The sequence below is a fragment of the Hydra viridissima genome, unplaced genomic scaffold (assembly GCF_058129835.1).
Source record: "Hydra viridissima isolate aposymbiotic clone 2 unplaced genomic scaffold, HvirCarnegie_v1 scaffold_2, whole genome shotgun sequence".
Classification (NCBI taxonomy): Eukaryota; Metazoa; Cnidaria; class Hydrozoa; order Anthoathecata; family Hydridae; genus Hydra; species Hydra viridissima.
This window is the reverse complement of record NW_028324301.1, coordinates 14,791,691-14,807,682: the sequence shown is the minus strand read 5'-3', so window position 1 is coordinate 14,807,682 and position 15,992 is coordinate 14,791,691. Positions and strand designations below refer to the sequence as shown.

General features: G+C 28.0%; 2 protein-coding genes and 1 pseudogene across 3 annotated transcripts; 1 reads left to right on the top strand and 2 right to left on the bottom strand.

Annotated features, from left to right (window-relative positions):
* Positions 1 to 3,000, bottom strand: LOC149892154 (uncharacterized). The gene has a single exon (XM_090077394.1). It carries the CDS (start codon positions 2,933 to 2,935, stop codon positions 2,408 to 2,410), a length of 528 nt encoding a protein of 175 aa, XP_089933520.1. The 5' UTR covers positions 2,936 to 3,000; the 3' UTR covers positions 1 to 2,407.
* Positions 123 to 907, top strand: LOC149892155 (uncharacterized; annotated as a pseudogene).
* Positions 3,001 to 6,633: 3,633 nt separating the features above from the next.
* Positions 6,634 to 13,705, bottom strand: LOC145191946 (protein DEK-like). 2 transcript variants are annotated; one of them, XR_016449813.1, is made up of 15 exons: positions 13,548 to 13,691; positions 12,274 to 12,409; positions 12,061 to 12,185; positions 11,870 to 11,903; positions 11,671 to 11,747; positions 10,323 to 10,376; positions 10,097 to 10,201; positions 8,653 to 8,709; positions 8,157 to 8,190; positions 7,970 to 7,998; positions 7,687 to 7,782; positions 7,477 to 7,602; positions 7,154 to 7,314; positions 6,974 to 7,042; positions 6,634 to 6,840 (listed from the first exon to the last, which is right to left on the bottom strand). XR_016449813.1 is itself a non-coding variant. In XM_090078775.1 (15 exons), the coding sequence occupies exons 1-15, from the start codon at positions 13,581 to 13,583 to the stop codon at positions 6,829 to 6,831; spliced, it is 1,116 nt and encodes a 371-aa protein (XP_089934901.1). In that variant the 5' UTR covers positions 13,584 to 13,705; the 3' UTR covers positions 6,634 to 6,828. The 2 variants fall into 2 exon arrangements, 1 of the variants encoding a protein (XP_089934901.1); XM_090078775.1 differs by having other exon boundaries at positions 7,477 to 7,567; positions 13,548 to 13,705.
* Positions 13,706 to 15,992: the final 2,287 nt, after the last annotated feature.

The following is a 15,992-nucleotide window of genomic DNA, read 5'->3' as shown; positions in this document are numbered from 1 at the left end:
TTTTTATTTTTGTAGAGTAATTTTTTAGCAAGATTTAACTTTTAAGTATAAGGATCTTATTTGAAGTCTTAAAGTGCTACAGTGTTAGAGTGCATTAAAATTATTTTTTTACTATGTCTAAAATGACAAGATCTGGTGTTAGGGAGTATTTTATAAGGAGGCTTTATAATTGATAATCTTTATAAATGAAGATATTGCTGATCGTTTTGGGATTTCAAAATCTTTGTGTTCTAATATATTTACCACTTTTATTAGAATTATTGCTTATATTCTTGGAAATGCTATTATTGTTTGGCTCCCAAGTGAAGTCATAAAAAAAAACTTGCCTGAGTCCTTTGTGAAAGCAAAGCATCACAAGTGCAGAGTGATTATTGATTGTTTTGAAATATTTATTGAACGTCCAAAGTCCCTTTACAACCAAGCAGTGACTTGGTCTGATATAAGCACCACAACACTGTCAAGGTATTAATTGGTATAGCACCAAATGGGTCCATAACATTTTTATCTAAATGTTACGGTGGCAGAGCATCAGATAAATTTATTATAAGTGACAGTGGTTTTTATGACCTGTTGGAAAGAGACGACGAGGTGATGGCAGATAGAGGATTTCAAATAAGAGAAGAACTATTATTTCGTCATTGCAGCCTATCAGTTCCGCCAGGTGCAAGAGTAAAGAGTCAAATGACTGCAAGTGAATGTAAGAAGACTACTGATGTTGCAAACTTAAGAATTCACATAGAAAGGGCCATAAACCGAATAAAAACTTTTCGGATCTTAAAAAATATATTACCTGTTTCTATGCTTCATCATATGGATGATATTATTTTATCGTGTGCAGCATTATGCAATTTAAAGCCTGTTTTAATAAAAAATAATTCAAGCTTAAAAGTTTAAAATATAATTTTTAATTTATTATTAGTCACGCTTGCTTACCTATGAATATATATACATATTGCTTATATAATGAATAGATATGTTTCACATTATTACTGCTTTTTACTATTATAAATGGCTTGAATAACCATTTTGATTTTCAGTATATTCTTTACCTAAATATTTTTACACCATTATTTGGATCTTATAATAAGACAATAAGTTATTGTCTCTTTTTTTCTAGGCAAAAAATACGAAAAACTCAATAAAAATGTCAATTTAAATATAAGAAGGATTTTATAATTAAAAAAGAAAGATTTTACAATTTTGTTCCTACCTGTTAATAGAAAAATCTACAGACAGTTTTTAAGTAATGATCGTTATAGTACTTAAAAAAATCAACTTTCATACTTAACCAACCAGCTTCATCAAATGCAATTTTATCAATTATATACCCATGAGCTGTCCATACCATAAAATAACAATTATTCATCTTAGCAGTTCCCATTTGAACCTGACATTGAGTATAATATCTATGCTTTTTATTAATGACAAACTTGTCATTCAAATTTTTTTTAATATGGAAGAGATATATTAGGATCTTGTGGTGTTGTATGGTTAATTGAAAACGGACATTTTATTTCTAAACAAGCTGGTGGGCAACATGAGCAATTGGTTACTCTATCAGGGCTTCCACCTACATAGAGCATTTCAACATCTAAAAATAATCCACATTCATTTAAAGTTAAATTTTGATGAAGAAATTATATAACTTCAAAAAACTGGTTTGCTGCTTCAACTTCCATTGCTCTCCCATACTTTAATGCAGGTATATCTGGGTTCACAAAAGTTAGCCCTGAAATACTTTGGTGTAATGACCACATATCAACTTAAATGCCAATGTTAATTTTTTTAATTTTTTTTAGAATATCATGAGCTTTTGAAGCAGTTATAACTCGCTTTCGAAAATTAAACCAAAGCTCATTTGTGTTTTGACCTACAGTCAAACGCTCTATATCAGTAACAATTATTTGAGTCATATTTGTTTTCATGTTTTCAATAAAGGAAAATTCATTGTCTGACATAGCAATAACATCATCCATGGTCAAAATTGTAGGTTTGATAACATTTGAAGACACAATTAATTCTTCCATATAATAAATATCAGGTTTAGGTACAACAGAAGTTATGATGCTATGAGGAGCAACGGCTTCAATTGCTTTTGCTATGTCTGTTAAATTTAAAATCTTTAAGCCACAGTTTACTAATGGGTTGTAATTACGCTTTTCATTTGATACTAGTGAATGCTTTTTTCTTCCAAGCTGACCAAAGTCATTACGACCAAATTTTAAGTCACATATTTTTGATGGTGCTACTATGCTGCGGTTGGGAAGCCACTTTGATTTTAAAACTTGTACAAGCTATATTCGTCAAACCATTTCTAACAGCAGCCTCAATTCGAAAGAGGGTTGCAGCAACATGGTTACATGTCTGCGATAAACCAGCTAGACAAGTACAATGTGCAGAAACTATTTTAGCAGTTTTTTTTATTAAAGATAATCCATAACTTGTGACAGGGATCATTAAATTTTTCAGATTTCCTACAGTTCCCTTTTAAATAGCAGTATTCACTTTCTATTCCAACTTGATGGTAAAATAAAGGTTCAAGCCAGCCACATTTAAAGTAACTATAGGCTTTACACATTTTGTAGTCACTTAAGTCTTTACTGGCAATTTTAGCAGAGTTAAATAATAAATAATTGTGTATATCAGGATATAATGTTGGCCAACAAGTTAGACCTTGGTCTTCTGATAACCAGCCATTACTGAGCTTAAAAGGATCAGGTAATTCAACACCGTTAATAAAAAGTTTTTTTTTGTACTCAGTATGTATATCATGTTTCACCTCTTCAGCTGTTTTAATAGGCATAACATTATTCTCCATTGCACAATAGACTCGAGCTGCAAGAATTTCTTTCTTTCCAGATATCTTCAAGCCACGAAGACGTAAATAAGACTTCAATTCTTCAACTTTCATACTACATACTATCTCATAATCCATTTTGGTTTATATATGTTTTATATTTGTCTTAAAGATTATTGGCTTTGTTTATGTTGTTTGTTTATACTTCGTTTATTCAAGAATTAAAAGCTATGACTTGATTTATTTCCCCTATAAACTCGATCCAGTTTTTTTTTTTTAATTCTCCGTCAAGCGGCTCGAATTGGTGTGTTAATCTTTATAAAACAATAACAATATCTGAAAAAAAAGTGTATTGTAATGACCCACTACAATAACTATAAATATTGTATTGTAATTCGTCTTTGTAATACAATAACAATATATTGTTATTGTAATAAAAAAGATTATTTTATTGTCAAAATTTAATAAATGTTTTAATAGTTCAGTTGCCGACTATATACCCTTGTACCCTTGAAATAGGGTACAACTAATATTTAATGATTGATTCTATTTTACTGAAACATAATGGGAGGGGGAAGGGGTGCCAGAATGGTAAATTGGGCAACTTTAATAGTAAGGCTATCATCAGACAGGCAATATTTTGCGGCCATTTAGAGCTTAGAAATACATAACAAGGTGATGCGAAATCTAAATATGATCTGAAGGTGATCAAGATTAATACCGATTGCAGATCAACACCATATTTGTTACTTTTTAATCAACATATAAACCATAATATTTTTACCCGACTTACACAATTTTAATCGGCTAAAATAGATAACTTGGTTTTTTAATGATCATCATAAATGTGCTATGTATGGCACACTCATGGTAATTTGTCACCACAACTAGGGTTAGAACTATTGTAATTGTAATTGTAAAAATTAAATACATATACACATTACAATACAATAATATTGTATTGTAATATTGCAGAAACAAAAAAAATTTATTTTGGTATTGTATTGCTGTGATGAAAAACAATTACAACAAGTATTGTATTGTTTTTTTTCTAACAATACAATAAAATTCGAGAATTATTGTTTTGTTTTAATGAATTACAATTACAATAGTTACAAAAATAATTTTAACGTAAATTTCTTCTGATCGAAATATGTAAAAAATAAAATTTGCAATATATTTCAAATCTGTAAATACAAAATAGCAAAAATAATAGTAAGTTCGTTAGCTTTTCTACTATAATGTAAAGTAATACACTACATTAGTTATTGTAATTGTTTTCATCAAAACAATACAATAGTTATTGTAATTTTATTTCATTAAAACAAAACAATACAATAGTTCTCGAATTTCATTGTATTGTTAGAAAAAAAAAACAATCCAATACTTATTGTAATTGTTTTTCATCACAGCAATACAATACCAAAATAAATTTTTTTTATTGTTTCTGTAATATTACAATACAATATTATTGTATTGTAATGTGTAATTAAATTTAATTTTTACAATTGCAATAGTCCTAACCAGGGCTGTGGAGTCGGTAAGCTGCTGTTCCGACTCCGACTCCTTGATTTTATCATGGACCGACTCCGACTCCGACTCCTGACTCCCGACTCCTTCATAAGTAACCAATTTGTAACAACAAATAGTTGTTTGTCTTACTACAGTTATTTGTTTGTAACAACAAATAGCTGTAGTAAAGTGTTAACATTGGCTATTTCATCACTATGCTACAAATAATCCAACCACTTAGTGCTTTAAACAATATTTATAAGAAAACAATTTCTGAACAAACAACTTTTCTGAATTCTTGTTATGCAATAAACTCTTATGCAGTCGCTAATAACATTATGAATTTGTCAAAATCATGTTTGAAATATTGTCAGTTGGACAATATTTTAAACATGAAAGAACTTGTTCTTCTTTAAGTTCATATTCTTTAAGAATCTTTTCTACTAAGACCTGGAGAAATTCGCTGGTGCGATTAGTTTTGGCGTCTTTTACTGCCAATGTCTTGGTAACTGCTTCATTTTTTTCAAAAAAGAATTAAACATTGATTGCAAAATAGTTCACTCTGTTAAGAAACACAAAGCGTCCCATGAGAGATTCATTAAGTTCTTCTTTTTGTTTAACAGCTTCTTCAATCACTTATCTTCTAATAGTCTCTCTCTCCAGAGAAACAAAGTTAATTGAATACTTACAGTCTTTCTGTTTGTGGAGCAACTCTTTGGTGCTTGGTGGTGGCACGCCTAGCTTTCTACTAAGAATATGTAGCACAGTGCCAGACAATTTAAGTCGGGAGTTAGGGGATTATGAAGTTATATAGTTTAAGGGAAGGTAGAGGAGAGCGCAAGGGAGGTGATATATGATTCTCAGTGATAAGCAGCAAAATATCCTATTGCTTATCACTGTTTTAAAGGCCTAAAAATAACATGTCAAATTCCTTGTCCTCCAGTTGTTGCAAACTACAATTTCCATTGTGTCTGGATATCCTACAGCTTTCAGACCATCCTGGGACTTTTTTTTAAACCGGAGTCAGAGTCGGTACAACTTTTCCGACTCCAGCCAAAATGAGCTCCGACTCCGACTCCACAGCCCTGGTCCTAACCCTAGTTTTCAGATGGTGAATCTCTGATAAATTTTGCACAAAACAAGAAGATAATATTTTTTTTCAAAAATTTCATTTTTCTGAGGGGTTTTCCACCTTAAGGATGTATGACTTAGTATATTTAAATTTTTTTGGTCAAATTTCTCTGGAACTGCATTAGAATCTTGAAAAATGAATGTTTTTTTACTTTCTTAGAGCTAAGTGCAAATCAGTGGTCGAAGGGTAGGGGTCTTGTATCGGAAAATCTCGTTATCATACTTAATTCATAGAAAAATTTTTCTCTTGGACTTTCGCAAAAAAAAATCCAAATTTTCTTCTTATAACTCTTATTTACTTGTAATTCCAAAAAATTTTCCGATTTTCCTTAGAATACTTTTATTTTATCTTAATGATGCCAACTTTTTCTGTAGTAGGAAACATAGTTTCTTGCCTACGCACCAATTTTGGCCTGAAAATGTTAAGTTTTAATTTAGGAGAATTTCAAAAACATACTGGAACCATACCTCTGAAGATTCTGAGGAGATTCCTTATAAAGACACATCTCTTTTCTATCAATTTTCTCCAACTTAAATCATCAAAAAACACATAATACTTTTAATTAAATTTCATTTATAAAAACCTCTCTTCGAAAATTGTTTTCTATTTAGACATTTTCTAATATTTTGTTTGATATACTTTCTCGTTAATTTTTTAGACAAGTTTTAGCCATCAACACAAAATACTGAACTTTACCCTTTCTTGGAACATTCTCAAAATACTTTTTCTTTAACAAAATTAAAAAAAAAAAATTCTCGGAATATTCTTGACTTTTATCATGGCAAAATTTATCGAAATAATATCGAAACGAATAGTGATGGACGTCCACCTTTGCAGTGGACAATGCTTTGTTGGATTCGATATACAAAAATCTACAAAATCTCATAAACTTATAATGAAAAATTTTCAAGCATACTTATAGCTACACCCTAATTTAGTTTTAAAAATTACGCAATCGATCTTTTCAAAAACAAGAAGCGCATTCATCAAACTGGAATACACCATCAAATACAGCAGCAAAGGCTGCATTTGGCACATGCTGTGCCAATCATTTATGTTTCTTGGAGTTAAACAAATCACTTATCTGATTTAAATGTTGATAGGTTTACGACGCGCTAAAATCTCAAAAAAATTTGACACTTTCCCTAACATTATTAAAAATTTCGTAGCAATTTAAGGTAAAAAAAGTGAATAATGACATCTTAACTTATTTTCTTCTAAATGCAGGTTGTAAAAATGAGTACATCGGAGAGATAAAAACCATTTCTAAAAGAACTTATAACCTACTTAAAGAAACAGTAAATAATAATAATTTAGTTTTCTGTAGTTTAAGCTCGATCTGTTGCAATTGCTCCATACTTGGTTCTTGTTGACTCATTCACCAGTGTCACGAGATGGTCTAAATATTCAACATTAACTTGCCATTACTCTTTTTTGTATTAACTTTTTCAATAAGTTTAAAAACCTATCGAAACTTTTTTAAAGGTAGAAATCTTTTGCTGGTTAAAACAAAAAAACAAAAAAAAAACAACCTCTTTCACTGTTGATTTGATGAAATCTTTCCTACTAGTTAAATCAAAATCTGGGAAATGATCATATACCTAAATAACATATTCAGAATCTCATTTTCAAATATAAGGAACCATATGAGATACTTACTAGTTATATAAATTTTTGTGCATAAAACCTTGAAATTACGCTTTCGATTTTACCTGCTTACACACTGTTTTCATTGTCACTTCTTCTAAATTAGCATCTTTAAGTATATCTTTGACAACTTTCTTGATGTCAAAATCTGAAGGTTCTTTTTTGGTTTTTTTAAATAATGGTTCGTCTTCATTTTCAGAGCTAACTTCAGCCGGACGCTTTGAATCTGTAAATAACCACAACAAAAAAAAAAAATTCTAAATCATAGATAAATATTAGAAATTGTCATATTTAAATAACAAATAAGTTATAAATAATCATCAGCGATATTGAAAATGTTGTTTAAAAGATCTTTCTAAAATATACCCTCTTAAATATATCCCCATACCCTCTTTCTTTTTTGTTGGACTCTTCTTTTTTGGAGCTGGCAGTTTAACAGACATAACTTTCGACTTTTTCTGTTTCTTTTTAGGAGAATCCTGCACGATAAACCCAACTTTTAAGTGCAATCATTCTGAGTAAAATTACAATTAATTCTTTAAAAAACTACTTATCTTTGAGAAAACAAAAAAACAAAAACAATAAGAACTAAAAGTACTTTTTCTGCATTTTCTTCGCTTTCACTTTTATTTTTATCACTTTCTATTGATGGTTTTTCATCTTTTGACTTCTTAGAAGGAGCATTACTTGGCTTCTAAACAGCACAAAATAACTTAAACTTAAATTATTAAAATGTACATTTAAAAAATTCAAAACATCTCCAAAAATATCTACTAAAATAACAATTTAAACTTGATAAGTTAACAAACTTTAGTTTATATCACAATAAATATAGGTATATACAAATTTGGAAAACTGAATTTTCTAATAAATATAAATACCTTTATATCTTTTGAGTCGTCAGATTTTTCTAAAGGTACAAAAGCACAAAAAAAAGATCTATCACTATTTTCTAAGTGTTATCTATCACTATTTTCTAAGTGTTATGCAACAATTTAGTTTTAAGTTAAGACTTAAACATTACAAGAAAAATAAAAACAATCATAATTAACAGCCAGAAACACTTACTTTTTGGTTTGTTTTTTTTGGAGCCTGGTATGTTCTAAGAAAAGCATTGCAATAAATTTTTTATGATAATTAAAAAATAATTTAAAGTATGAGTTCACTAGAAACTTTTATCTAGTTATTAACTCATTCAATTATGTGTAAAATAAAAAGAATCTGTTACCTAATATCTTTAAGATAGGATAGCAAAGAAGAAATTTAAAATTGCATGAAGAATGGTAAAACATCAAATATGAAAAATTAATGGATAGAAAAAGATTAGATTTTGAAGAACTTAACTGAGTTAAGCTTTACAAAGTTTATCATTAAAAGTTAGAAAAATTTAGTTTGTAAAAAATATTAGAAAATAAGCAACCTCAAGAGTGGTATAAAAAAAGCTTTCTAAAGCAGTTATTTTAAAAGATTTTAGTTCCTCTTTACCTGCTCTAGGCAGTTATAAAAAAGAAATGTGAAATATGCCCTAGAATCCTATTCATAGAAAAAATGCGTGAAAACTCACCTTTCCAATATCAATAGGTTTAAATAAAAATTCTAACAAATTCTCTTTTAGCTTTCCCTAAATTGAATAAACATAAATCTTTAGTAACTGATATGGAAAAAAGATTTTAATACCACTAATAGTTGTAACCAAACAAAATAAAAACTAGTTTAAACATTATATTACTTAAGCATTAGCATTTAGTTTTTCCATTAATAAAGATTAATAAAGTACAAACTTCTATATCAGCCATTTAAAATTAATCATATTTTTTGAAATTTTTTAAAATAGAACTCTCTATGCATTTAAAACAGCAAAGCTTTATGGCATTTAAAGTTTATATTCATACTAAAATTGTTAATTTTTAAAAATAAGTTTAGCGAATTTAATAGAATAGAGATTCTGTGCAATCCAATGAAGAGTTAAAAAAAAATAATGTAAGGAATGTGAGGGATCGCATTTTTTTCCCTGTAACTTTGTATATCTAAATATAAAAATTATTTTAGCTTGCATTTTATTCATCACTAATCATTACGGAAAAACAAAATGTCAATATAATATTACAGACAGTCCTACGGTTGGTAAGTAACAGTGATTCAAATACCAGTGGTGGGTTTCTTTTGAAAAAATAGAATCAATGCTCTCCACTAAAATTAAATATCATGATAGGGTTAGCTAGGTAGCTTTGTGCATGTTTGAACTTGCTTAAAAGCTAAAACACCAGTATTCTAGTTTCAGTTTTCAACAGTGTTGAAGTGTTCTACTGTCTAAAATAATTCTGAAAGAAACCATTAGGTTGGTAGCTAGCTTTCTAATACCAATAGTATTATGCCTTTTCCTGAATCTTCTGAAAGCGCATGTCTCACAATTCCATCTGCAGATTGCATTTTCCAACTTTTTAAGTTTCACTCAAAATCTTACTAAAATTTAACTTACTGTTTAGTAGCTAATACTCATGTTTTAAATTTTCCAATTTTCAATTATTCTTACTAAATCTCCTACTTACACAACTGTAAATACAAAGGCTCTACAGAAGGTTAAAAAATCTACTGTGATATTATTCTGCTACATTTCCAAAGAGTAGATTTAGTATAGAAAGTTTATCATAGGGTTAGCCACAATTAATTTTAACTTACATTTCTTTTCCTTCCAAAACACTAAAAACAGCATTTGTGATTTCTGACCCAGTGTATAAAAAATTGGTATAAACTTTATAAACCACTTAAAAAGTTCAGGAGATTGCTTATAAAAAATTATCAGTCTGATATTTATTAGTGACAATTATCAGTGCGGAAAACTATATTTTATAAATTGAATGTTAAATCTCTAATAAAAATCAATTCATCAATGATTTTTATCAGTAATTAAATTATTTCAAAAATATTATTACCAGTAAATGTATATTAAAAATATTATTACTATAATTTGAAATATTAAAAGTATTAAGATAACAAAATAGTATCACCTTATCGCCACTTTTTTCTAAGCCCAGTATTCCAGAAATAAACTTTAATTCTGGTATAGAATTTCTTTCCATTAATGACAAAACCCGACTGTGGCACTCAGAACTCTAATCAATAAAATTCTTTCAAAAGACTTTACTCAGAAAGTCATTTCAATATTTGTCAATTGTAGTCAATATACTAATAAACATTAGAAGAAAAAACATAAGTTTGTGTCAAATATAATACCTCATCAAATGGATATCCACAGAAAAGGCGAATTTCTTTTTTTAATGTTGTATTCTAAAAAAAAAAGAAAGATTTTTAAATATATTACATTACTTGCTATGGCTAGCTTTAATAAATATCAAGAAAAAAAAAGTATACATTTCCTAAAAGTTCCAAAAATTTTTTATCACCAGCATGAGATATTTAAATTTTAGGGAAAACATCATTTAAGATAAAGCCTTCAACTTTACACAACATTTTTTCAAAAATCAGTCACTATTAATGGGTTCAACTATTTTATGTTGATTTTTTAGTATTTCAGTAAAAACAAATATAAATTGATATACTCCTATAGTTCAGGAGGAGGAGCAATATTCCTGAACTTGAACCTTTTGAAGTAACTAAGGAGAATTAGACAAATATTAGATCCAACATAAAAAAGATGGTCCCAAAAAATCAATTACAATAACTGGTACTAGTAAAGGTTTAGTAAACCTAGGTCTAGTAAACTGTTATCAGGTCTAGTAAATATATATAAAAGATGTGATGGAGAGTACCTAAGTAAAACTTTGAAATTATTAAATATTGGAAGGAATAAATTAATTTCTTTAAAATATTTTATCTTCATATATTGATGCATTAAAATTATTGTGTTTTAAATAAAAATTGATAAGTTTTTTTTTTAAAGAAGTTTTTCTATTTTTACATTTACTTCATATACATGTTTTATTACAGTCCAAAGTTTCAGTTTTTGCTGATTTTTGCACCACTTAAAGGTTTCAGTAAAATATAAATATCCAGTTTCATTTAGAGGCTGAAATTTTGGAAATATATTTTATTGGAGTCTTCCAGTGGTGTGAAAATTAGCAAAAACTTCAGGTTGCATTTTTTTAAAAGAAAATTTGATGAATTTACATGGATTTACCCTTCCCCCAGAAGTTCCAACTATAGAGGTACAATTCTAATGCTTAAACCTTCTTATAATGCTGACCGTATCTACCAATTCCTTGAGCATAATTAAGGACAATGTGGACTTAGAAAATGAGGCTATTCATGATCTCATGTGAGAAGGGTACAGGTCTCCCAAGACTCTTGCAAATTTTCAAAGTTTTAGAAAATACATATCATGATATTAAAAAAATATATTGTTTTATACTTTTTAGACACTTTTTTTTTGTTCTTATTGTTTTTCCAAGTTATCCTAATTAAATTACATACAGAAATATATAGTGTACTATTTGTAATGTATAAAAAATTTCCACTTACAAATCTTACAACTCACTTTAAAATAATGCATAAACTTATTTCATTTATAGAACTATTGATTAATCATAACTTCAAATTAAAAAAGTAACCTAAAAAAGCTTACTTTTCCTGGCTTGAAATATAAGAGTCTATGTAATGATTTCAAATCTTCTGGACGAGTTTTATCAAGCATATATTTCACTTAAACGAGTTAAGAATATTCCAGTTAATTGTTCCTTTTTTTTATTTATTTATTATTATTAATTTTTTTAAAAAATTAAACAAATAATGTAAAATATAATCAGAAAAAATTTTCTTTTTACCATATGGAATATCACCTAGCTTTGCTCCTTTCCCCTAAAAAAGTATTTTCAAAATTTACTTTAGATAAATTTAGTTAGACTTCTAAAAACTTTTTTAAAAAATTAACAATATTTATTTAAAATCAGATAAGAGATATTCAAAATAAAACACCTGCAAAATTGATTCAGAAAAGGAAAATTAGGAGAATCACCTTTGTATAGTCAAGATCATCTTCTGGGGATGATTTTTTTGAATCAGCATTATTCAAAGATAGTCTTTCAACACTCTTTCTGTCTCTTTTTTTGGTTAATATTTCAATGGGTTTTTCAAGAGAGCCTTTTAATAATAATAAGAGAAATAAGATACAGCAAAAAAATGAGGCAGTTATACTACAATAATTTGTTATCCTTCAAACACACTATACCAAGTTCCTCTTCTGATGATTCTGATGTTAATTGATGATCATCCCCATTTTTTGGTGTTTCTTCTTTATTTTCACTGTTTCCTTTCTTAGATTTATCTTCAGTAGTAGATTTTTCATCCAATGGAGCATTAGGAATCTATAAAGACAAAAGTATCATAATTTTTTATTTGATTTTACAAAACAATTAGAATATAGGAAATGATATGTAAAATTGAAGGTACAAAACTTTTAAAAGAAAAACTCCTAATAAAAAGAATTGTGCAAAATACTAGGCAAATCAATACTCTTCATCTTTTACAAAGTTACCAAATTTCATAAAATAAAATTTATTAGACTAAAAATTCATTGTAAACTATATCTTAGACTTTCTGTACACAAACTCAATAAACTATTACTTAAAGTACATAGAGAAAGTTTAATTAAAAGAAATTAAATGTTTAAATTTATTACAGTTAATTAAAGGACAATAAAATTATATTTATTGATCTATCTGACATACATATAATAATTATCAACTGATAACTTTAACATACATAAATTAACTAATATTGATCAAACTCTAAGTACAAACAACTATTAATTTATTTGCATAAAAAATTGATCTGATTAAGACATCATTTATTGAATGCTATTTCAAAATTATGCAACATCGGGCTTAGAATGTCACTGAGCACCTGAATTGGTAGTTGACCATTTGTTTTTAAACAAATGGTCAACTACCAATCAGATACATACATACATACATACATACATACATACATACGTATGTATGTATGTATACATACATACGTATGTATGTATGTATACATACATACATACATACACACACACCCACACACATACATATCAAGCCAAGAAAAGCTTAGACACTACACCTAAAGAACTAAGTAATAGTAAGATATACTCAATCATTTCAATTAATATTAGAAGTAATTCTAATCCTGGCTGTAATATGTTAAAACAGGTAAGAAAATAAAAATAGAATAGAAAATATAAAACTTTAATAATTATCTGCAACAAAATTAAGAGGATAACTTTTAAATTCAAAACTTGGCTTTAGTAAAGTCCATCACCATATAAGTTTATAGAAAAACCCGACTGAGTGCAAGTATATATAATTTACTAAAAAAACCATCAACTTTATGAGTAAATTGTCATATGTAATACACAAAGCCGGTTAATATTTGTACTTTTTCAAGAAAATTTTAATGTAGCTAATCTTTACTACTAATTTTAAACTAATAAAGTTAGAAATGTTTATTTTTAAAATTAACCTCTGCTTCTTTTTGATCAGCAACGATATCTGCCATCGTTAATATTAATATATGCAATTGAATACTATTTATAAATTGCGGCGAGCCAAATACGAGGGATGAATGAAAGTGTATTAACCGCCAAAAATAGCAAATTGACTTCGTTCCCAGTTTTCGGGAGTCTTCGCTGTCGGTTGTCAAGGCTTTTCTCTAAGGGCCTGTTTATATGGAAAGCGGGCTGGCTCGTTTTTCCGAGCCAGCCCGCTTTCCTTATAAACAGGCCTTAATGCACTATTCAGTAACGATGTTTAATAATGCAGCATATAGATCGAATACGCCAACATTAATATGCAAACCTTTTTAATTTCTTCCTTAAATATTAAGATCAACATCTCCTAACGTGTGCTGTTATTTTTACTTTGTATTCGTTAATGAGCCCTATTGTTACTGAGTATTGAATAGTTGTGACCAAGTATATTATCATTATTCAGTACTCACTTAGTAACTATTGAGGTTGATAAGTTAGTATAACTAGAGGATTAGCTCGTTAAAAAAAGTGACAGTAATAATTTAATTATGTTGAAGCATGTTGAAAGTGATATTTGTTATTTATTTACTGTAAGTGGGTTTTGCTATATGTGCCATTTGTAACTTAGTTATTGTTATTATTGTAAATGGTTACCAGTGATCATAATCAGTGGTAAAAATAATTTTAACACAGTTTTTATTCCTGTGAGGGCGGTGGATTTTATTAATTTTTATATTTTATGTTATAGATGTGATTATTAAATGTGACTGTGGTGGTTGGTTCTATGTAAGTGTAATGGTAGCGCAAATATAGAGAGTGATAGAATGTGAGGAAGTACTGTCAGTGTGTAACGCAGATGTGGTAAAAGCGCGATAGGAGCATCAGACTTTTTAATAACAATTGTTAACTCGAATAAAGCAATAACAAAAATAATAATAATAATAATAATAATAATAATAATAATAATAATAATAATAATAATAATAATAATAATAATAATAATAATAATAATAATAATAATAATAATAATAATAATAATAATAATAATAATAATAATAATAATAATAATAATAATAATAATAATAATAATAATAATAATAATAATATTGCCTTACTTAAAATGAAAACAAAAGTAAAAATACTTACGGCTGATTTTTCTTCTCTTACTTATTTTTCTTAATCAATAATCTCAATTATTTCTCATCAATATATATATATTCTCTTAATATTAACTCATACAAATAACAATACATTAATACTTATAATAACGCAAATTGAAAGTTATTCAAATACATTTCCTTACCAAATCCTTCTCATAAGCTCCTCTTTAAATTGTTCATAAATTCTTTTCATTAAATTCTCTTTAAATCTTCAAAAATCCTTTTCTCATAAAATCCTCTTTTAAAATCTCTTAAAATTTTTTTCTCATAAAATCCTCTTTCAAAATCTCTTAAAATTCTTTTAAATTCTTTTCTCATATAATCTCTTAAAATCTCTTAAAACTTTTTCTTTCTCTTAAAATTCTTTTTTAAAATCTTTCATAACTCTTTCTTAATACATCTTCAAAAATTCTCTTTAAAACACTTCATCAAAATTTTCCGAAAACATCTCTCTAAAAAGAGAGCCCAAGGAAATCTACTAAAAAAATCTCCCCCAAAAGAAAATGTAAAAAAAATCTAAAAGATTTTCTCAACCGTTCCTTTTTTATCTGTCCGCAGGTGTCATTTTGAATTCTCGTCCAGACAGTAGATTTCTTTTTTTTTCTTCAAGTTCGTTCAGTACTTTAGTTTCAACTGCTGAGTCATGGTATTCTTTAAAACAAGTTTTACTAGTTTTCTTTTTATTAGTCTTTATATCAGAGTGGCTACAGAACTTTCTATAACTTTACTAAATAAAATCATATCATTGTGTTTCAAGTCGTGTTTGCGAAACAGTTTTAATCATTTATGGTGTGACTTATTAATTTTTCATGTTATACGACATGTGTGTCCACCTGGTGTGTTTTTGGTTGACTCGCTCTTTTCCTCGTTCGAATGTAGCGTGTTTGAGTCGGATAGAACTTAAAGATAATGTTTACAATTTTCTTCATCTTACCTCCTCACATTCCTAATCCCTCAGGACTATGGGAATATTTTCAGATTCAGGGTTGCAGGATTATAAAAGTCATGAATATACGAAACATTAAGTTTAATCTTTGTCAAATGTATTGCAATCTGTGTCCAAAACTGTAAGAATTATGTCTTAGATAGTTTTTCATCGGATTGTTTTTGACCCCACTCAGTTCTCCGCTATGTAAGGTTGGCATATTATTTGGGGATACACTCATTCTCAAAGCGCATCAAATAAGATGATACGTTGTTTTTCTAATGGTACTATACAATATTTCGCACTCCCAACCGATTGTTTTGGTGCATTGGGACAAATATTTTATATCTGCC

What these genes read in the sequence shown, in the direction of transcription:
- LOC145191946 (XM_090078775.1), bottom strand. Translation starts at nt 13,583, where the DNA reads ATGGCAGATATCGTTGCTGATCAAAAAGAAGCAGAG. An exon ending in ATGATCTTGACTATACAAAG is followed by an intron (nt 11,904 to 12,060) that starts GTGATTCTCCTA and finishes ATACTTTTTTAG; the next exon opens with GGGAAAGGAGCAAAGCTAGG. An exon ending in GCTAGGTGATATTCCATATG is followed by an intron (nt 11,748 to 11,869) that starts GTAAAAAGAAAA and finishes AACTCGTTTAAG; the next exon opens with TGAAATATATGCTTGATAAA.
- LOC149892154 (XM_090077394.1), bottom strand. Translation starts at nt 2,935, where the DNA reads ATGGATTATGAGATAGTATGTAGTATGAAAGTTGAAGAATTGAAGTCT.